The following is a 24,576-nucleotide window of genomic DNA, read 5'->3' as shown; positions in this document are numbered from 1 at the left end:
GCAGACGTTCACCAGTTTGTCAAATGTGAAGATGGAGAGTCTCCAGTTTTGTATTTAATGCAGCTGGAGCTGTCACTTCATGGGCTGTTACTGTCCTAACCTACTATGGTAGTAACAATACCGTCGATACTACATTTATGCACACACTTGGTTACCTCCTTTGAGTGTCGTTAACAGACCTGCTTGAATTGATGGCCTCAAGATGTGTCGTACTTCGGTGCAATCAAGGCATTGAAGGCTAAGGAAGAGCCTCATATTCTTTAGCGAAGGATCTAAACCTGCTGTCCATCAGGGTGTGGGAGAGGAGGGCCAGCAGGAGGCAGGAAGTTGGCGCTGCTCATAGCAGGCACAGGAGAGAGGGTGGGCACCGTCTGGATCTTGGTGTGGCCTGGCAGGCAGGGCCTCAGGCTGGCGCATAAGGCGCCCCAGTTCTGCTCACACTGGGCGTGAATACGGCGGGTAATGGCGACACGCACCCCCTCACCACAGCCCAGCAGGATGTTCACCAGTTCCACATGAGGCCTAGAGATATCAAAGTGAGCAACAGGGTAACTTCGTGTATTAGCAAAGATTCCGGAGTCGCTCGAATGAACGGAGAATCATCTTAATGATAACACAAGTCCAGTCACCTCTACTAGATATTCAAGAACTGAGGGTCACTTACTCAAGAGCATTCACGTGATAGTAATACGAGATTTTTTTTTAGCAGCCTGCTCTTTCTTTTAACATTTAATCAAATGTTTAGCATTTCCCTCATAATACGGTGTGAAACTAAAGCATCAGTTAACCCGCGCAGCAAATAATCTGCCTTAGACGCTTGATTTTTCTGTGCTTTAGTACAGAACAAAAACATGTCGAAAACGCTTAAATGCGTAGCGCAGTGGCCATCAAAAATCATCAAAAGACGCTCATTTGTTATAAGTTTAGACCACATACCCTTTGGGAAAGAGATCCTGGAAGTGGATCATCTCCATCAAGACCTTGATGTTCTTCCTGACCACGGAGCAGAGGTCGTGTTTGTGGTAGCACTCGCGCTGCAGCTGGAACACCATCTCCTTCACGGAAACACACTTGCGATTGACGCAGCTGAACTTGTGACGTAGCCCATGTGCCATGCACTTCAGTGCATCCTTGATGAAAGATTTGCCCTGCAGCAGATGCTAAAAAGCTGACGTTCAGATCTTAGGGGACATCTTATCTAATGCAAAGGTGCTGAGGGCTGAGGGTGGCTCCTGATGACTTGCTTTGATTCAACTATTAATAGACATTTTTAATGTTTTAGAGCATTAGAAAATCGGCAAACTGCACACGGACATAAGAACCTCTGATATACGGTCCTTCCTAAATTCAGTATACGTGGAGCTACTGTGTCTCTGGTAAGTAAATAAAAATAGTTATTTAGTATGAAATTTCAAGGATTGTCAGATTGGTGTTAATGCCATGCACAGCGTCATGTAGATGTGTGAAGCTTTAACTATAAGTCAGTGTACAGTGACTTAAACATCTACATGCAACCAAATAATGCATTAGTGTATGTAATATATATATATATATATATATATATATATATATATATTTCTATCCCAAATGGCAGTGATACTCTCTCTCTCACACACACACACACGAGTTACACTTAGTTGTAGTGGAACATTAGGATATGCGTTCATTGCGTCCTGTACATAGTGACCAGCCTATGAAAATGGAAAAGCTACAGCTGTGCATAAGTGCAGCTGTGAAACCTGCTGCGTCTCACAGAGTCAGCTTGTTCATTAGACTACTCATGATGAGTGGAGTTACCGGTGTGTTAACACGTGTGCTTGTTACCTGAGAGTCGAATTTCCCGGCGTTGTGCAGGAACCTCAAGCAAATGTCGTGCAGTCCCCGAACCTCACACGAGTTGTTAGTGAAGCACTCGAATGTCCCGCATCCGACCTCTCCAGCGCTCAGCAAACACTGCTGGATCTCCACTACAACCAGGCAGGGGCGGCCCAATTGCGTTACAAGACACCCACAAACCCATCTATTAGCATTTCAACACAACTTTACATTTAATATTGATATAAGACTTGAAGAATTCAGAGTTGGAATTGTGGAATTTTCTATTTATTATTATTATTATTTTTGGTCAGGTGAGTTAGGTGCGTAAAGTTGTGCTCTACATCCCGACATGTATTTAAGTGCTTTGGCTTTTCACCACAAACAAAATCTCAGACTAGGTTTAACATTCGCCTAACGAAAAATGTAAGAGAGAATCAGTGTTAGGGAGGAAAAAAAAGAGAGAGGGAGAGAGTGCTTTGGATAGCCTAGTGAATGAATAAGCACCTGTAGCCTTCTTATGCGCTTTTGCGCTGTTTGGAGTACAGAAGCGTGCACTGTACATGGATATAAACATAGAAAACCTTATTCTTAAAAAAAAAAAATAAAGGAGAGAAACAACCCGAAAACAAAACATATTTTAGGTCTACCTGTATCTTGTAGGGATAATCGCCTTTTCTGGACGTTAAGGGGCCTCTCGTGGGAGGAAGAGGTGTCCGTAGCGTCCAGTCTGCGCCGTACCGTCAACACAAGCACTACTACAGCCAGCTTCACATACATGTCTGGTAGTGCTAATAAAACTGGCTGGAACTGCAGAAGCTTTCTTTCAGTGCGCCTTCGGATTCCCGCAGCATAACCGTAAGAGGCAGCTAAAGGCGACTATCCAAGTGCGCATCAGACAGATGCGCAAATGTGGAGCTGCAGAGGATGGATTCTCACTACTCTACAGTATATCCACTAAAACGCTCTCCAGTGTTTGAGGAAGGAGACGAGCAGGTGCCGTCAGTCTCCCAGCTGACCTATCACAAGCGCAGGAGTTACGTGCCACACCGCACACTGCCTTATTCTGTACAACAGCCTACATCAGTGCGCCACCAGGGGCTACTATAGTTACCCAGGAGGCGCGTGGTCAAAGCGCGCGGTCAAGTTAGTCAGATATAACTCAATTATATATATTTTTATTTTTTTTATTCCAACCGTACTGAAGAGGACTAACTGGGTAACAGACTAAGAGAGTCTTTGAAGAGCTTCCAGTTGGTACAGTCCTACACAGAACCTCTAAAATAATGCTGCAAAGAACTTTCTCATCTTTATGGCCACTTCTACAGACCTTCTTCTATGTTTGAGTCTTATTCCTCTTGCAGTTAAAAGTTAAAAGCTCTGGGCAAACGAAATAAATACCATTATCATGAATTATAAGTAAGCAAGTCATATTTCGAGCTTCATTCGAATACTCAACTCATCAGACTAACTGCAGATCAGATCATTCCTCTGCGCTAGTGTTTCTCAAAGGACGTGGGATTATTCGAGAGTTTAATCTTCAGATGAGAATGTATGAGGTGCAAACAATGAGGGGATAGAAATGTTTATGCAGCTGAATGTAAAGAGGCATGTGTCTCGATGGTGGTGTTGTGTGTGTGTGTGTGAGGTTGTAGGCTACAGTAGCTATATCACATCTGTTTCCATCAGTGAGTTGGTATAGGTAAAAAAATGAAACGTTGGAATTGTTTTACAGTTATGGCATTTGAGAGACATCCTTATCCAGAGCGATTTACATTTTATCTCATTTATACAACTGAGCAGTTGAGGGTTAAGGGCCTTGCTCAAGGGCCCAATAGTGGCAGCTAGGCAGTGCTGGGATTCAAACTCATGACCTGCCGATCAAGCGTCCAACAGCTTAAACACTGAGCTACGACTGCCCTGATTTACACCAATTATTCAATTACTGCTTCCCCCAACATTATTGTTGACTGTAGGTAATAAAAAGGGGTCAAAGAGGTACTCATTAGACTATTTACAACCCCGACAGGATAATAATAAAGGAGTAAAACGATTTTAGGGTGAGCTCTAATCAGTATATGGCAAGCACAGGTGCAGTGTTTATGGACTGCACCTTGACTTAATTCATTTTCTCACCTGGCCAAAACAACACAAGTTTTGCTATTCCAATGAGCAATAAAAAAAGAAATAAAAAAGAAGCATGCCAGTCATAAAAGTTAAACGGTCAGTTTGCTTAACAGTTTGACCAGAATGGCGGAATGAGGAGGTGAAATAAGAGAGAGCAGGACCGAGTGGCGATGAACGCGGAGACAGAAACTGAAAAAACCCATCCAAGCACCGAGTGAGAGGTAGTCAAGGCAAAATAGCTAAAACTTTAAAGGCCAGTTGTACAGTGCTTATTACCTAGTATGTCTTTGTACACAATTGCTCTCTGGGCAGAAGGGATGGCATAATGTCTCTCCTCTATCAATCACATATACCCTAGGCAATCATGGGCATCTTGGAACTGTTTGTGGGCAGATAATACTTCAAGTGTCCCATGGTCCTCCCATATCAGTGTAGGGTTCCTCTGGATTCTTAGCTTTTGCTTTACCTTTCAAAAACATGCCTGTGGCTCTAAATTGACCTTGTCAATTGTAAATGAACATGTGTGTGTGATGTCCTGCAATGGACTGCCTCAAACCATACTCATGCCATCCACCCTGTGTATAAAGCCATTATTGAAGACAAATGAGTGAATAAAAATGATAGAAAGTATATGCGAGCTTATATAGTATCATTAAACACCTCAGAAGGTAACAACATCTCACAGAAGAGCTACTGTAGCACAAATGGCTGAAAATGTTCATGCTGGCTCTGATCGTATGGGGCTTCATAGCTGCGGACTGGCCATGCTGACCCCTGTACACCACCGAAAGCACCTACAATGGGCGCGTGAGCATCAGAACTGGACCATGGAGCAGTGGAAGAAGGTGGCCTGGTCTGATGAATCACGTTTTCTTTTACATCATGTGGACAGGCAGATGTGTGTGCGTGTCGTTTATCTGGGGAAGAGATGGCACCAGGATGCACTATGGGAAGAAGGCAAGCCCACAGAGGCAGTGTGATGCTCTGGGTATTTCATGGCAACAGTATTCCTTAGTGGCAACTAATTCCTCTTTCAGCACCTGTGGGATGTTCTGGACAAACAAGTCCGATCCACGGAGACCTAAAAGATCTGCTGCTAACGTCTTGGCGCAGGATACCACAGCACACCTTCAGAGGTCTTGTGGGGTCCATGCCTTGACGGGTCAGAGGTGGCACAAGGGGGACCAAATCTACACGATATTAGGCAGGTGGTTTTAATGTTATGGCTGATCGGTGTATATCACAATAAAAAGAAACTTTAAAATGATTGTGCTCGTAAAGATCAGATTTTTAGTGATTCCAGCAATTCTATTCCTTCCCAGTTGTGGCCAAAAAATTAAAATAAAAAAAAAAATTAAAAGGCCACAATCTATTCTGAAAAGCATTAATCAGTGTTGAATTAGTGAGGGTGGTGTACAGTGTGTTTCCTGTGGAGTCTCAATGCATTTGCTAACTTATCCATTATAGCTCTTGTTTTTGTATCAGTGTGTATTTATCATTTATCATATGTCAGGGGGAACTGGACGCAGACCAATGACCCACCTGTGGAAAACTATTCTGAATCTGTTTTGAATGAAACTGTTGTGTTGTGGAACTGTGGTGTTTCTTCAAACACCAAGTCTGTAAGTTTGATGAGTCAGAGAGTGGTTTCTCAAGACCAAATTATGTACAAAACATCTTTTGACCGCAAACGGAAAGACAAACTGTCCACATCAATAACCCAGGGGCCGCTGCACACACCCCCATATGTTTAGTTAAGATGATATTAAAGTGTTTACAAATCTGGGCTCTGTGAGTAAAGGACTGTGTCTACTGCTGAGGACAAATGGAGATGATGTTTTGTACTCGCTAAAATTTATAACAAGTTCACAGTACTTCAGTCTTTTCAGTCAACGGGTCATTTATTTATGGAGGAAAATGACCCAAAATGTCATATCTGTGAGTGGCAAAAGTATGTGAACCTCTAGGATTAGCAGTTCATTTGAAGGTGAAATTAGAGTCTGGTGTTTTCAATCAATGGGATGACGATCAGGTGTGAGTGAGTGAGCGCCGTGTTTTATTTAAAGAACATGGATCTATAAAGGCTGAGCTTCACAACATATGTTTGTGGAAGTGTATCATGGCACGAACAAAGGAGATTTCTGAGGACTTCAGAAAAAGAGTTGTCGGTGCTCGTCGGGTCGGAAAAGGTAACGAGACCATCGCTAAAGAGTCTGGACTCCACCAAAACACAGTCAGACAGATTGTGTAGAAATGGAGGAAATCCAAGACCACTGTTACCTTCCCCAGGAGTGGAGACCAACAAAGATCACTCCACGAGCGGGACGTGTAATAGTCTGTGACGTCACAGAGGAACCCAGGGTAACTTCTATGCGACTAAAAGGCCTCTCTTACATTGGCTAATGTTAATGTTCATGAGTCCACCATCAGGGATCTGCTAATGGTGTACAAGGCAGGGTCGCTCTCCAAAAACAAACATTGCTGCCATATACATTTGCTAAAGATCACATGCACAAGCCTATTGTAAAAATGTTTTGTGGACGGATGAGACCAGAACTTTTTGGTTTAAATGAGAAGCGTTGTGTTTGGAGGAAGGAAAACACTGCGTTCCAGTATAAGAACCTTATCTCATCTGTGAAACATGGTGGTGGTAGTGTCATGGTTTGGGCCTGTTTTGCTGCTTCTGGGCCAGGACGACCTCCACCATTGATGGAACAATGAACTCTGATGCCGATTTGCAGGACCGATCAACAGTTCCCAGATCAACAGTTCCCAGAAATGATTAGTTAAACTTATTTCTGCCCAAGGGCATCGCACCGGATACTGAAAGCAAAAGTTGACATACTTTTACCACTCACAGATATGTAATATTGGATCATTTCCCTAAATAAATAAATAAACAAACAAACAAACAAACAAATAAATGACTAAGTAGAATATTTTCATCTCTTTTAGGACGTGTGTGAAAATCTGATGATAATCTGATAATCAGGTTTTCATATTTATGCAGAAATATAGAAAATTCTATAAGGGTTCACAAACTTTCAAGCACCACTGTATGGATAGCATATGTATGGTGGCATGACAAATCCCATGCACGAAAATCTGGCAAACAGCAAAAATGATGAAAAAACAAACAAACAATAAAAAAAAAGCCCCCATCATACTGTATTTTGAGACATCAGCTTCAAGAAACTATAAATATATATATTTCACCCCAAAACTGGAAATGTTTTTATATACTTTCTAATCTTATCTAAGATCATATTGGGCAATAAACCAGTTTAACATTAATCAGGTGGTAAGAGCAGTCAGACTGCCTAAACATGTCTAAAACCTTGCTATTTAAGTGTGATTGCCTCAAGCAGATCAGGTTTTTGATAACTACGTGCCTTAGCGGAATAAGTCTAATCACATCACATCGTCCTCAGAGCAGAGAAAAGCAGCTGTTGTAGGACTCTACAAAGAACCAAGACAAACCAAAGAACTCTTAGAAGTTCTAGATGGAACTTTTTTCCCTCCTAAGTCTGTACATGTTCAGAAAGACTTAACTGACTGACCATCATCCACAGACATATTCATAAAAGGACCTACTTGCCACCCATCAGCACATCTCGGCAGATTTCCTAAGCTGCACGAGACTGTGTGGTCATTCTACTGTTCTTCTGTATCATACGCAACCTTGATACATGAGTCAGCACAGAGTCTGTGCCAGAGTGATGCTCAGGATGAGCGGAAAACCCACAGAGCATTGTGGCCTCTAGCCAGGAGGTGCTTTGATGAAGCCTTAAATATTTGGTAAATGGTAAATTTACACTTATATAGCGGTTCCAAAGGTCTTTACACTGGTTCTCATTCACCCATTCACACACACACACACACACACACACACACACACTCACACACCAATGATAGCGGAGCTGACCTACAAGGCACTAGCTTGCCATCGGGAGCAACTTGGGGTTCAGTGTCTCGCCCAAGGACACTATTGGTGGCATATATTATATTACATATACTGGTGGTTACAGTTACATTTGTAACCATTACAGGATAATAAGCATACCTAATAATCTCTCTCTCTCTCTCTCACCAGTGATCCTGACCCCTTCTGCTCCCTGCAACTGCCTGATCCATCCTGATGCCCTACTTCTGGTTGGACTTCTCATCAATTGGAAATCACTCACTGCTGCTGAGGATGGCCCCACATGGACAACCTAAAGATGATTGAGATTACTGAGGATGGGACCACAATTCATACGAACAGTGCTATGAGGGCTTACGAACATGCTATGATGGTTTACGACTACAATTGCCATGAACGGTTTTAGGTTAGGTTCAACTTTATTGTCATGAGTATTTATGAATACAAGTACAGAGGTGATGAAATGCAGTTAGCATCCACCCAGTTGTGCAAATAGTCAATAAGTTAAATGGAATAAATACGGTCATGGTGCGATAAGTTAAGATAACAGTGTACAGGTAAAGGTAAACAGAATGATGTATACCAGTGAGGCAAATGACAATTAGGTTACATGGAATAAATAGGAATTGAGTTGCAATAGGTTGAGATAACCAGTATACAGATAGAGGTAAACAGAATGATGCATGCAATATGATACCGTAGGTCCATACAGTGGATTATAGTAAATGTAGATGTGCAAATAGCAATAAAGTGCAAATAACATCCATCCATCCATCCATCCATTTTCTATAGCGCTTATCCTACAGGGTCGCGGGGGAACCTGGAGCCTATCCCAGGGAGCATCGGGCACAAGGCGGGGTACACCCTGGACGGGGTAGTGCAACTAACAGTCTGATATAAATAATTGTAGTATGACAGAGAATTGCAGTAAAGTGCAAGTACTTACAAATAATTGCAGATAATAGCGGTAATGTATGATGTATGTAATGTATGTTTAATGCTAATGTTTCGTTGTTAGTGGAGGTGAAGCTGAGTTCTAAGCGCTAGTACAGTTGAAGGGAAAAAGCTGTTCATGAGTCTTCTGTAGCGTTTTCCGGATGGGAGACGTACAAACAGTCCATGTGGGGATGAGAGGCGTCCTTGATAAAACCTCTCGCTCTCCGCATTTTTAAAAAAAATGTCCGTAATGTTGGGCAGCTGTGTTCCAGTGATTCGTGTTGGGCAGGTTTTGTCATGTAATGTGCAGTTGTTGTACCATACTGTGATGCAGTTTGTAAGGATGCTCTCAATGGTACAACGATAGAAGTTCTCCGTGATCTGAGGAGCAAGTTGAGCTTTCCTCAGAAAGTACAGGCGCTGTTGCACCTTTTTGAGGAGAGAGGATGTGTCGAGGTTCCAGGAAAGGTCGGCAGAGACGTGGACACCCCGGAAACTTGAAGCTAGAGACCCGCTCTACCTCAGTCCCATTAATGAACAGTGGAGAAGTTCAACAAAACAGACTTCATGTGAAAACTGTAAAGAATCGGTCTGTACAGGATTTCACAGAGATGTTTCTTGTGATTACTCTTGCGACCAAAAGTGCTTGATTTTGCTGCAGTTTTCAAATTTTGCGAGGCAATTTGTGGAGTTTTTGCCTATAACGCAGGTTTTTGGATGGGGAGGAAACTGGAGTACTCGGAGGAAACCCCCAAAGCACAGAGAACCTCCAACCCCGGAGGTGCGAGGAAAACGTGCCAGTTACTAAGTCACTGTGCCCCCCCCCCAATATGTATAAAACATTTTAAAAAATATATTAAAAGTCTGCAAAAGTTCAAAATCTGCCAAGAAGAGGATGAATGAATATACATAGTGAGGTAAGGGAAGCAAAGAAGAACCCAAAGATCACAATTTCACAGTTGTCAGGTTTCGATATGAACCCATCTTTACTTCTGAAAGACTCCGCCTCTCCAAGATCCTCTTTTTATACTTTTCCAGCCTTTTGTTGTCCCCGTCCCAACTTTTTTGAAACATGTTGCGGCCATCGAATTCAAAATGACCTTCTTTTTCTCTCTCTCTCTCTTAAAACGGTACATTTCCTCAGTTTAAACATTTGATATGTTTCCTATGTTCTCCTGTGAATAACATACGGGTTTATGAGATTCGAATTATTCATAATATTCTTATATTTTTACCTGCTAAGATCTCATTTGTTGTAGTGTACAAACTTTCGCTCCAAACACTAGGGCAATATGACCAATAGCTCTGGTTAGAAATTAGCAGCCGTGTGTGACACAAAGGCACCTCTGTTCCAAAGATTACGTGTAATGGAAAGTACCTTTGCTTAGCCGGGTCGAACGCAATGCACATCTGGCCTGCATGCAGCTAATCTCAGCTAGCCACTGAATGTAATGAATCTCCTCCGCTATTGGGCGTAAAAGAAAAAAAAAAATTGAGGAGCAATTAAACTCAACAGATGCAAGAAAGCTTTGCTGAGGAATGTGGATTTAATTGTTGTGGCTTGAGCTGCACACAAGTGACCTGCAGCTGTGTTTTTGTGTGATTCTGACCCCCTCCCCCTATCCCCCTCTCCCCCTATCCCCATTCAAATAATTACTCTGGTGATTTATAAATGTCCAGAAGACAAATGCAATGTCTGTTGAGACTTCCCTTGACCCCCCTCCCCCCTGCGAAGCCCTGAACATACAATTTCACACTACATTAGCGAAGCTCTCCAAGGACAAGAGGATTTAATTGCTGCATATCATAGGCCAAAAAAACTGCTGCCTAACTCCGCTTCTTTTACAATGCAGGTTTTCACAGTAGTAGAATTTCTTTATGTCTACGTTCAAGTTATTGAAACAACACTGCTATTATGCCATTAGCTTTGATAAACATTCATTCATTCATTGTCAGTAACCACTTTATCCAGGTGGATCCAAAGCCTGCGACTGCGACAATACACTGGAAAAGCTATTAAGATGACTCTTAATACAGTTAAGCAGTTATTCTTTTGCATCTGTTAGCATATACATTGCAAAAAAAAACAAAACAAACATCTTAGCAAGTAAGAATATCTTGAATACATCCATCCATCCATCCATCTTCTATACCGCTTATCCTTTTCAGGGTCGCGGGGAATCTGGAGCCTATCCCAGGGAGCATGGGGCACAAGGCGGGGTACACCCTGGACAGGGTGCCAGTCCATCACAGGGCACAATCACATACACACTCATTCATACACGACGGACACTTTGGACACGCCAATCAGCCTACCATGCATGTCTTTGGACTGGCGGAGGAAACCGGAGTACCTGGGAGAAACCCACGCAGCATGGGGAGAACATGCAAACTCTGCACACACAGGGCCACGGTGGGAATCGAACCCCCGGCTCTGGAGGTGTGAGGCGAACGTGCTAACCACGTTCCTTGAATACAGGAAAATTCAAATAATATTTCTCAATATTTGTAGATATTGTCCTCAAGCTTGAAAATCTATTGGCAATTAATATAGCTTATTTCCAGCGTTTACTTCTAGAAAAAGGCACAATTATCTGTATAATGTAAATTATATACAGGTGCATCTCATAAAAATGTTATATGGTGGAAAAGTTCGTTTCCCCCCGTAATTTAATCAAATAAAAAAGTAGAACTTTCATATATCCTAGATTCGTTACACATAAAGTGAAATATTTCAAGCCTTTTTTTTTTTGCTTTAATCTCGATGATTACGTCTTACAGCTCACGCAAATCAAAAATACTCCGGTTTCCGTCCCCAGTCCAAAGACATGTGTTTTAGGCTGATTGGCATTTCCAAATTGTCCGTAGTGTGTGAATGTGTGTGCGGTTGTGCCCTGAGATGGATTAACCCCCCCACCCCTCCAGGGTGTCCCTTGCCTCGTGCCCCGAGTTCCCTGGGCTAGGCTCCAGGCTCCCTGCGACCCTGTGTAGGATAAGCGGTACAGAAAATGGATGGATGGATGTAATATGTTGCTATCCTGACCATTCCTTGAGTTGTGAAATGGTTCAACAAATCATGCAACTTGGCTTCCTTCTCCGCTAACTCTATTTTAGCAGTCTAAAAACTCCACCGTTCGAACAATCACACCATCTTGAAGAGCTGAGAGAGATTTATGATTAGTGGTAATAAATAAATAAATAAATAAATAAATAAATAAATATAATCTCTACCCTGACAGCAATTGCTGAGCACAGGCAGCCTCCTAGTCCCCACAACTCAGCCTCCAGCTAGTGGGTCGGATCAGGTTTCGCCAGATGGGGAAAGGGGGATAAAGTATCTTTAACACCAGATTCAGGACTTGGGCAGCAGTCACACGACCAAGCCAGTGCAGGAAACCTGAGATCATGGCTGGCTCAGGCTTGGTTTATATTCTGATGAACACAATGGAGAGGCTAAGCATGTTGAACCCTGAGGTTTAATTGCCAGGTGGTACTAATCTGTGTTCTCGAATGTACACGGAACATTGTGTGATAAACCGTCAACAATAAACAAGTGCTTATACCGCCTGATGGATTCGGGTTGACAATAACACCCATGCCCAAATATGAGAAATATATACAGTGGATATAAAAAGTCTGCACACCCCGGTTAAAACTGATGTCAAAGAAATAAAATAACAAAATGAATCCACAATAAATCATGTCAGATCTTTATCTACATTTAATGTGATACAGCAATCAACAGAATTCAAGTGAAAATCACATAGAATTGTTTTAGGGATAACCTGATCTGTACAAAAAAATAAATGTGCACACACTTAAAACGAATACTTTGTTAAAGCACCTTTAGCTCGACTGGTCCATCGATTGTTTTCTTCTGAAGCGAATCCTTTGCTGACTTCATCTTCATCTTCAGCTGTCTAACAGTGACGTTTTTCTGCCAAAATAGATCCTGAATAGAGTGCCGGTCCTACCCGAAGAGAAGAGAAGCAGCCCCGTTAGCGTGATGCTGCCATCACCATGCTTCACCGTGGTTGCGTCCTTTGGGTGGATAAGAGCGACATCCTGTTCTTGCTAATCTCACTGTGATGTCCCATTTTCTCCACTTCTTTCTTGATGATGGCCTTCACGGTGTTCCACGGTTCATCGAATATTTTGGAAATCCTTTTGTACCCCTCTCCTGATTGATCCCTTTCAACAACGAGATGCCGTTCACGCTTCATAACCTAAACGCTTTGCAGAAGAAACCAATGACGTCAAGAAAATACTATAGAGACCTCTGATGTTTATTTGAGGTTAACTGGAATCACTCCAGTGATGACGTGTGTGTGTGATGACACTTTTGAACATGACTTTGCATGTCAAGTGGTTAATTCTGAGCACAGTCAAGTACAGTTACATATACATAGGTATACATATACTAACCCTCCCCCCACACACATTTTAAATGTGGAAAAAGTTCTGACGTGATTTATCTTGATTTCATCATAAAAACGTGCGATTTGAACAGGGGTATTGCGAAATAGCAACATATTAAACAACTAAAAATCACTTAATTAATTTTCAATCAATAATCAATATTTTTTCCTCCATTTAAAAAGTAAACAAACACAGTAACATTCCGTATTAATACCCAATACCAGACGAGAGGTTTACTTGTTTTTTTTCCAATTTTACTTCAAGGTATACAGCATTTATACAAACTTACCGTTCAAAGAAAACATTTTATTTCAATAGCAACCGTATAGCTGAAGACAAATGACTGCCAAATCTGGCACACCGATGTGTATATCTCAAATGTTAGACCGAGTTACATCCTCAGAATAACGGTGCTGAAAGATATAAACAAGACAAACTTGTAGACCTTCATCCCAGTGGAAGAACACTATGTCCCTTCTATTAAAAAAAAACAAACATCCCAAACCCTATAAACTCTCTACTGGAAAGCCTTGACACAGCAATGGGTTTAGCTCAGAGTGCTAAAAGCTTTCATTCCCAAACAGATTCCATCACTTGACACCATGTACCATGTATGAGTTGGATAGAACACAGTGACCTTTCATAAGCACTCACTCTGCTTAATGTCCAGTTGTGAAAGGGGGAAAGAGGGGGAAAAAAAAAAGAATATTCCCAGTATGTCATCACTGCAAGGAATCCTGGATAAATGTAGCAGCAGGCCATGGGCCAGTCATTACTTCGTGTGGTTCCCACAATAAAACGGGATCCGCCGGAACACTTTTAAAGTACGATTTCGGACGTGATAAAATGACGGAGCCGATTCCCAGTATGTAATATTTATTGGTATAAGCATGTCCCAGTGTACCCTGTTACAAGCGAAAAAAAATAAAAATTAAAAATGAAGTGTTTCACAAATGTGAAACTGTTCAGGTTCCTCATCACAAAAACTATTTCATTTACATGACATCGTTTGAACAAGGTATTCCATTCGTCTTTCACCCATGTTCATTTTAATGGATGATTTCACACACATACGGTGCATAGGCCAAAGATAGATCACTTCCTTCTCTTATGCTTTAAATACGCCAACACACAAGGTCTGTCCAGCTCAATCTGAGCACGTTCCCACACAAAGTGTAAATCCAGTCTGGGTGCGATTCCTCAGCCGATGAACCTGACGCTCCGGGCCGTCATAATCCGCATGAAGCGCGATCGGCATCGTAGGGCACCTAAATGATGAAACGTGTTTGAAACGGGGCTGAAACGATACTGAAATTATGATAAAAAAAAATATGTGATGGTGGTGGTTACGTTACATTATATTGTTTAAGAGAAAAGTGCATTAAGGTGCATTAATTGTGACACCAGTTTCCTAAAAAAAAAACAAAAAAACAACGAACTTTTTACCTTATTGTGCCTTTGCTGTGGTGGTGTTGCTGGCGGCGTCCTGCTGCTCCGTCTCAGTCGATGAATTAGTCACTCCTTCTTCTTTCTTCTCGGAGGTCAGGAAGTCATGGATAACTTTCTCGATGTGTGGCCGGAAAATATGGTTCAACTTAGGATCCACCACCTGAGTTATAATTCGGTCCACGCCAGACTCCAACATCCCGGACCTACAGTGAGCAAATAAGTGGAAAACGTCCTGCAGTTTGTAGGTGAAAATCAGTAGTGAATCGTGAGACCTGCTTTTACTAATTACCAATGTTCTCAAATATTCACAAGTCTGGGGCTGCAACAACTAAATAAATACATTTTTTTTAAAAATTATTATTAATGTTAGTTGGACTGTGAAGCACACTGCAGCATGCGACATCATTTCATTTCATTCTTGACCTACTGTACTACGCTCTGTCGCAGACCATTGCGCACTTGGTTCTTGTTGATGGAGGGACTCCACTCCTGCGTGCTCAGGTGACTAGCCACGAAGTTGTCCACCTTCTGCCGCAAATTCTGATAAGCTGGCTAGAAAAGAACGGGACGTGTCGATTTATTACACATTTGAAGAATGGGATTTTCTTGTATTCACTTTGAAAATCACTTAGATATGTGGATTGTTATGCAGTGCAGTTGAAATTAAATGATTAAAAATGTTCATGTTTCCGCTTTTTCTTGCTGTTATCCTTGCCTGCTGTATAAAGCTAATGACAATTTGATCTATATATAGCAGGTAAGTACGCGGATTCGGACGCAGCCGTGCTCTCTTGTTTGCCGTCAAACGGTTGAGCGCTGAGGTGTGTGTACGTGTCCTGTCGCAGAATGAGGCGGAAACTCCCACACAACGTTAATAGTGATTAAAACGTTTACATGTCTGTAATGCACGTCGATAACGCGACTAAAACAGGAATACGCCACACATCTTAATTCGATTGGCGGTTACGTCAAAGTATGACTTTAGTCGGATTAAGGTCATCAATAATCGCTGTTTACATGCTAGTTTCTTAATCAGAGTATCGTCTTAATAGGGTTCATATCGGATTATTGTTGTCCATGTAAAGGTACCGACTGTAAATTATAATCGAATTAAAGGGTGTTTTGATCTTAGATGCATGTAAACATACTGTATGAGACCTTTAAAACAAAATCAGGCACGTTTTAAAAACCATAATAGGTGCTCTTTAATGCTCACAATTCAGAATTTCCAACAAGGAAAAACCCAAAGAAAACGCCCCCTCGGAAAAGTCATGACGCGTCCTCAACACCGACGTATGACGTAGCAACGTGTGATGTCACACTCGACGTCTCAGGCAGTCAACACAAACACTGTTTCTCTACTTTCAAACTAAAGTAGTATTTACTCCATCCACACACACACTTAACCCCGTAACACTGCCCATACAGTTTGCTCTTTTGCGAGAGTAAATATCATGAACTTTAATTAAATATAATCTTCTCCACTTCAAGACGTAATTCCGAGTTCCTACTTGACAATGAAGCCCAACGCAGTGTTATATCCCTGGCTTTAAACACCACAGCGGTTACATCAAAAGAAAATAAAAAACAACGGCCCTGACAAATATAACATTCAGAAAAGCTACATTATGAAATGAAACGTTGACACACAAAAAAAAAACAACAACAAATTTGACGTATTTGTTGTAAACAAGCAAATCCTACGCTGGAAAACCGATGCTAGCTAGCTAGTCGCGTTTAGCAATGCTAGCCAGTGAGGTAAATTTCACCTTGGTGTCCACGTCTGCTAAGCAGTCCCTTCTGAACTCGTCGAAAACACCTCGGTTCTTCAGATGTTCCACGATTAGTGCGATTAACTGAGGATCTCCTGGAGGAAGGCCGGCTGCACTGTTTGCGTTTTCGGCCATACTCAGTTAGACTGATGTAGCAAACAATGCTAGCTAACAAGTTATTATGAAGTTGCGTTGCTTTGTATAAAAAAAATATATATATATATTTTTCTTCTTCTGAGGTAAGAGGAGGACGCTCGACCTTTTGGCCAAAAACAATGCGACGGACATTCAGAAAACGAGCAGCAAAGTGAAACAAAACAGCACTGCGAACACGTTGAGTTTGCAATATCAACACTTCCCAGTCCTTTGCTTTGTTGTGGTGGTTTTTGCTCATGGAGAGATTTTTAGCGCCACCTACTGCATGAAACGACAACACAACACGGCCAAAATACAGTGTATAGCAAAAACAAATATTGTAATATCATGGATAAGTTCATTTGTTTCCAATTTCCAATTTCCATTTGTTTCTAATTTCATTCAAAAAGTACAACTTTCATATATTCTGGATTCATTACACATAAAGTGAAATAATTCAAGCCTTTTTTTTTGGTTTTAATCTTGATGACTTACAGCTCACGGAAATAAAAAATGCAGCATCTCAAAATATTCTAATAAAGAATTTATAATAGAGAAATATCGACCTGAGAAGAGGTCTAATCAGCGAATTCACTCTAAACACCTGCAAAGTTTTCCTGAGGCTTTAATCTCTCAGTCTGATTCAGTACACAACCACAATCACGGGGAAGATGGAAGTAAATGTTGCATTTCATTTGGAAATCAAGGTTCCAGAGCCTGGAGGAAGAGTGGAGAGGAACAGAATCCAAGTTACTTGAAGTCCAGAGTGAAGTTTCCACAGTCAGTGATGATTTGAGGTGCCATGTCATCTGCTGGTGTTGGCCCACTGTGTTTTCTCAAGTCGAGAGGCGATACAGCGTCTACCAGGAGATTTTAGAGAGCTTCATGCTTCTATCTGCTGACGAGCTTTATGGAGATGCTGATTTCCTTTTCCAGCAGGACTTGGCACCTGCCCACAGCGCCAAAACTACTAGTAGCTGGTTTGTGACCATGGTATTACTGTGCTTGATCGGCCAGCCGACTCGCCTGACCCGAACCCCATAGAGAATCTATGAGAGACACCAGACCCAACAATACAGACGAGCTGAAGGCCACTATCAAAGCAACCTGGACTTCCAGAACACCTCAGCAGTGCCACAGGCTGATTGCCTCCATGCCACGCCGCATAGTACAACGCATGTCTTTGGATTGGGGGAGGAAACCAGAGTACCTGGAGGAAACCCCCGAACCCTCATAAATTAAGATATAACATATTACGGCATGTTATTCATAAAATCACTGTCAAAGTAAGTTTTTTATTTTATTTTATGAATGTCTACTTCTTGCACTTAAATTTTTTGTTAATCTTTACCTGTGTTCCTTACCAGTGTAGGGTTTTCTTTTACACATCATCAGTACTGAGCTATAAACATTTTAGAAAGAGACTGAACTAAGAAATGTGATATATCTTTTAACCACCAAAAATATCCCATATTTGTGAGCTTTCCATGTCATAACTGGTAAAAAGTATTAACGTACATCAAAATTTGAGTTAATTTCAAGCTGACATTACACCACTTAAACAAAATTACTGTGTGAAAAGTAACTAAGACAAGCAGACAAAACAAATAACTTGGATAAAATCTAACGAATACTAATAGTCATTACTTAAATAGACATAAAAAGCATATACTAAAATGTAGCATATGAAATCTATTTGAATATTATGCTATATTTATCTACTAACACTGTTGTTGCTGACACAGATGTTAGCCAAACCTCAAAAACAAAAATACTAGCTGATCTAAAAACCATTTTTGTTTTTAATGTTTGGCTAACGTCTGTGTCAGCAACAACAGCGTTAATAGATAAATATAGCATAATATTCCAATAGATTTCATATGCTACATTTTAGTATATGCTTTTTTTTTTGTTAATGCAGTTTAAAAGATCTGTTTTAACAGAAGTTCTCATTTGTTTGTCTTCACTGAGGTCTAGTGATGTTAGATGAAGCTTCATGAAACGTTCAAGTTTTCCACCTCCATGTTTCTTGTAGCTACAGGTGTCCACTAGATGTCGCTAGTGGTGAAGAAAATAGGCCTGTATAGCAGGTCAAACTGTATTAGATGACAGCACTGCATGTGTAAAACTGGGACCAGTAAGTAAGTAAAGCTTTATTTATATAGCACCTTTGCAAACAATGTTTACAAAGTGCTTTACAGAAGACATATACAGTAGATACAAGATAAATAAAATCAGTAGTAAGAATAAATTGTGAAAAAAACAAGCGGTAAAAGACATGTATTGGAATTTCTCATGCTGTGATTGGTGCCATGGACATCTAATATGCAACAAAGTGTTATGTGTTAGCTTGGTATGAATGGTATTCATACTAGGTATATTCATATGAGGCCCACTCACCGTCCACTTACTGTATGAGAAAACCTGTACACCTGCTCATTTTTGCAGTTATCCAATCAGCCAATCATGTTGCAGCAGCACAATGCATAAAATCATACAGATACAGGTTCAGTCAATGTTCACATTAAACATCAGAACGGGGAAAAATTGTGATCTTTGTGACTTTAACTATGGCATGGATGTTGGTACCAGATGGGCTGGTTTGAGTATTTCAGAAACTGCTGATCGACTGGGATTTTCACACACAACAGTCTCTAGAGTTTACACAGAATGAAAAAAAACACTGAGTGAGCGACAGTTCTGCGCGTGGAAACGTCTTTTTGATAAGGGAGGTCAGTGGAGAAAGGGCAGATTGGTTCGAGCTGCCAGGAAGGATATAGTAACTCAAATAATCAATCTTTACAACCGTGGTGAGCAGAAAAGTATCTCAGAAGGCACAACACATCAAAACTTGAGATGGATGAGCTACAACAAGAGAAGACCACATCAAGTTCCACTCCAGTCAGGCAAGAACAAGAATCGGAGGCAATCATGGACACAAATTGGACAGTTGAAGATTAGGAAAAAAATCACCCGGTCCTTTTCCAGTCTTTAACTGTCCAATTTGGGTGACTGGGTTGGGTCTGTGCCCATTTGTAATAAGATTTATGTTAGATTTTTGGGGAAGTTAGATCTCAGTAGTTAGGACGTTGGACTTCTGATCGGGAGGTTGTGAGTTCAAATGCCAGCAACACCAAGCTGCCACTGCTGGGCCCTTGAGCAAGGCCCTTAACCCTCAACTGCTCATTTGTATAAAAAAAAATCGATAACTGTAAGTCACGCTGGATAAGGGCGTCTGCCAAATGCTATAAATGTAAATGTAAACTTTACCAGGATCAGCTCCAGATCCCCGTGACCCTGACCAGGATAAAGTGGTTACTGAAGATGAATGAATGATTGAATGAATGAACATAAATAACCATACCCCTATTTTGTGCCCATATATCCATTCCTGTCGTATCACTATTAGGCCAAAACACTAATATTTTCACACAAACTGTTTCACACAAACTGTATTTGTGGGTGTGGCCTGACCAATTCCAAATACTGGGCAATTAACAGACCAGAAATGCTATAAAAAGGAAAATGAACCGAATAACTTTACACATTACACATTATATTACACCTAAGCCATAGACAAGTAGAAAGAAAGTGTAAAAAGAAATTGGTAGCTAAAAAGATGAGAAAATATGGCGGTGTTATATGAAGAGATACGCATTAAGCATTATCCTTAAGTTCAAAGGAAGAGAGGAGAACATTTATAAAGAAACAGGTCCAACATTTTGGGAACATGTCACAGTACAAGCATGGTCATGTGACCAATACAGTTTTCAGTATGCTAAATGATCCTATATTTGAAATTGTTCTGCATTAAGTTTTGTGTATTTGTTTGATTAGTCAGAAAACACAAACTACAGTACGTATATCTCTTCTGACGTTACAATTCGCAACACGCCACGTCTATAAGCTGTTGCATTATGAACGTTATTAAACATGATATAATGACCGTTTGATAAAATGGGGTGTTTGTCCTGTATTCAAAATGTGAAAATCATCCATATTCTCTTCAGTTTGATGGAGCATGGGGTTGCCAAGCAACAAGGGAGCGGAGCCATGGTGACACCAGAGGAGGAAATGTTACAAAGCACGTTTTCCCTGATGCCTTTGTGTCTAGGTCTGTCACAATGTGCATGAGCAGGACTGTGTCACTTGAAGTTTACAGAAAATCTCTCCAAATGCTAAAACGAAGACCCTGGTGTATATAGGCAAATACCATTTCTTCAGAACTAAGACTATATTTTGGCAAACCAACATATTATTGTGTGTATTCTGTGCTAGTTAGTGTCATACCAAGCACTGTTTTTATTTTTTTTTATGATGACACATTCTTCTCGCAGTAAGCAATACAATGGTTTGTTTATGAAATGGGACATATCGGTTAAGATGGAATGCATCAGTTTGTTCCTGATGCTGTCTTGTGGTCATGAATACCAATGGTTCCCACACAAATGGAAACACTCGTGGAAAACTACGACGCAGAGCATGGGATGAAATACATTTTTACCACAAGATGGGGACCTAATGTCATTCACTGAAGTCTCAGATCTACTTTCTTTCTCTTTCTTTATGGAACCTGAATGAATTTGCCAGCTTTGGTGAACTGCTTTCCTGCAACGTGTGTCTCTGATTTTTCCATTTAATTCATTAATGGCGAATTAATTATCCATCGTAATGAAATATATTTGATATATAGGCCTACCTGATATATTTTTTTTTATAGCAATCCAGGTAATTTGACTGTTTAGTCATAAATCGAGGGGACTCTCATGACAGTTACCTGAGAGTTTTTGTGTCTGGAGGTGTGAACAGCCAGATAAAGATGTCACGGTGGCATTGTAAGCAGTTAATATCAGTTCCTCCAGGATTTAGCGATTTTGCGATGATGCAATATCAAATGCGATGATGCTATATCAAAGAAACTTCGCAATATTCGCAGGAGCTTGCGATTCTTCAAAATGACCACAGATTTATGCAGAGTTGGGCCAAAATGCGTCATCACAATGCGCATTCAGCCAAAGGCCGCTTCGATTCACGTGCGTCGAACGCAAGTACAGCTAAAAGGTTTAATTTACCACAGTGGCAGCGCTGGGGCTTGAACCCCGACCTTCCGATCAGTAACCCAAAGCCTGGCAGTGCTGGGGCTTGAACCCCCGACCTTCCGATCAGTAACCCAACGCCTGGCAGTGCTGGGGCTTGAACCCCTGACCTTCCGATCAGTAACCCAAAGCCTTAACCGCCAAGCCGCCGTTCAAATTCTAAAAGAATCTGTAGCAGTGTTTGGTTGTTGGACTTGTGATCTGTTGTGTAATTGGCAAACAAAATAACCTGGGGCATGATCACTCTGTGTTCAGTTATCATCATATAACAGTGCAGAACCTTCACACTAACTGTTCCTCAGTGGTGGAATGAACTTCCAACCTCAATCCAGACCGCAGAATCTCTCACCATCTTCAAGAAACATCTAAACACCCACCTCTTCCCTGAACACCTAACCAACTCTTAAAAAACACCCCAAAATAACAAATTACTCTGGCTCTTACACCTCTACTCTGCGCACTTTGCTTTTTCTCGAACTCAATTAATAGATCTTGTACGGTAGCACTACTTATATTGTTCTCCGCTTGATATATCGCCTTGCTTGTACTCTCTCATTTGTAAGTCTCTTTAGATAAAAGCGTCTGCTAAATGAATAAATGTAAATGTAAATTTTAAAAAATGACGGTTAGCCCGAGCACAATGCTAGTCTCGAAACAATTATTTATATATTTACATGATGGATATTTTTTTTATTAACCTGAGTGTGTATATTATACATCAATGGTCACATATTCATACTAATGAGCATATATAATTGTAATCTCTTCCGAGTAATGAATTGTAAAATTAAATATACCATCATTATTTTCAGCAACAGATAAAATAAGATTATATATATATATTTTAAAAAATACATAAGAAAGCAAACAAGTAAAAAACACAGCCTTTATTAACCTGCTTCAAACCTTTCACACCTCAAAACCTGACAGTGTGTAGTAGCTGAGTTTCTCGGGTGTTTAGTGATCACCCGGTTTGGATATGAGCTGCTCTGAATCAATATGTAATTAGACTTAGCAAAAGCAGAAAAGCTGACTACCTTGAGCTGTCTCTACATCCAATCTGCATAAAGCCACTGAGGTGGTTGAAACACACCCACTGGACTACTCATCAGAAGCAAATTCAGTTTGCCACAAAAAAAAAACAAAAAACACTAATGTGTAGCTCAAAACAAGCATGCAAGTCCTTACTGTTGCCAAGGCAACTTGTTCTTCCAACTCCTCCATCTCTCAAGCAGCGAGACATTGATCATTGCTTCACATCTATCAAGATAATTACCCCTGGGTCCATTAGCTCATTTTGAAAGTAAAATAATACAACAGACAAAGATGTAGTCAATCTGCTTTGGAAAGCAGTTCAGCTGTGAGTGATATGTTTGTCTTTACACAGTCCCGTCCAAAAGTATTGGAACGGCAAGGACAATTCTATTGTTTTCGCTACACGTCGAAGACATTTGGGTTTGAGATCAAAAGACGGATACGAGACGACAGGTTAGAGTTTCAGCTTTCGTTTCCTGATATTTACATCTAGACGTGTTAAACAACTTTGAACGTGGCACTTTTGGTGGCAGAACACCTAATATTTAGGTGGGCAAAATGATAGGAACAGATAGGCTTAGAGTAAATTAAAGGAAATAACACTTAATATTTGGTTACTTAGGACTTAGCAATCAAATTCAACAGAGGTGTCTAAGCAGTCATTATTGTTTTTAGTGCACCGCATTATTCTGATTATATACAGTACTGTGCAAAAGTTTTATGGGCAAAGATGCCTTCAAAAATAATGAAATTAAATGTTTCTACATTAAAAAAAAATAAATACTGTAAAGAGGAGTAAACAGTAGTAAATGAAACAAAGTAATATTTGGTGTGACAAAATTTTTAAAAATAAAAACAGTAGTCTCCGGTACAATTAGTGCAGTTTTATAAGGAAATGAGCTGGAAGTGTTGCTGAGCATCTTGCAGAACCAGACACGGTTCTTCTGGAGACTTTGACTGTCGCATTTAATTCTTATTTTTGCAGCAAAATACAACAGCCTTCATTGTGTTATTTGTCTGAAATATGGTCTCTTACCACTTAATATCCTGCATTCCTTACTGACATACAAACATTTTTCTGTAATATTTAATTTTGTGCTAGAAAACTAATGTTTGGGAATCTAAAATGTTTTTTTTTGTACTGACTCAATAATGTAGAAGTCATTAAAAAAAATCTATCTCAGTGACAGGCTGATATACATAAACCACGCCTTCGTCAATAGTGACTGATATACATAAGCCACGCCTTCTTCAATAGTAACTGATCAACATATAAGACACACCTTCGTCATTAGTGACTGATATACATAAGCCACGCCTTCTTCAATAGTGACTGATAGAATATAAGCCACGCCTTCTTCAATAGTGACTGATAGAATATAAGCCACGCCTTCTTCAATAGTGACTGATAGAATATAAGCCACGCCTTCTTCAATAGTGACCTATAGACATATAAGCCACGCCTTCTTCAATAGTGTCTGATAGACATATAAGCCATGCCTTCTTCAGAAGTGACTGATAGAATATAAGCCACGCCTTCTTCAATAGTGACCTATAGACATATAAGCCACGCCTTCTTCAATAGTGACTGACAGACATATAAGCCACGCCTTCTTCAATAGTGACTGACAGACATATAAGCCACGCCTTCTTCAATAGTGACTGATAGACATATAAGTCACGCCTTCGTCAATAATGACTGATATACATAAGCCACGCCTTCTTCAATAGTGACTGATAGACATATAAGCCACGCCTTCTTCAATAGTGACTGATAGACACAAAAGACATGACTCCTCCCATATGACTGATCGACACAGACCCCACACCACTTTCAATCCATATCGTGCAATAGGACTGATATAGATAA

The 24,576-nt window shown here is 40.6% G+C and overlaps 1 protein-coding gene across 1 annotated transcript; it reads right to left on the bottom strand.

The window, feature by feature from the left end:
* Positions 1–204: 204 nt before the first annotated feature.
* LOC128622735 (stanniocalcin-2) lies at positions 205–16,849 on the bottom strand. Its single transcript, XM_053649443.1, has 8 exons — positions 16,438–16,849; positions 15,096–15,220; positions 14,670–14,871; positions 2,763–2,834; positions 2,466–2,694; positions 1,825–1,967; positions 937–1,148; positions 205–522 (listed from the first exon to the last, which is right to left on the bottom strand). Exons 1-8 carry the CDS (start codon positions 16,573–16,575, stop codon positions 273–275), a joined length of 1,371 nt encoding a protein of 456 aa, XP_053505418.1. The 5' UTR covers positions 16,576–16,849; the 3' UTR covers positions 205–272.
* Between the last annotated feature and the right edge of the window lie 7,727 nt (positions 16,850–24,576).

Source organism: Ictalurus furcatus, chromosome 18 (genome assembly GCF_023375685.1).
Source record: "Ictalurus furcatus strain D&B chromosome 18, Billie_1.0, whole genome shotgun sequence".
Classification (NCBI taxonomy): Eukaryota; Metazoa; Chordata; class Actinopteri; order Siluriformes; family Ictaluridae; genus Ictalurus; species Ictalurus furcatus.
Note: the sequence above shows the minus strand (reverse complement) of the source record. Positions and strands in the feature narration are given on the sequence as shown.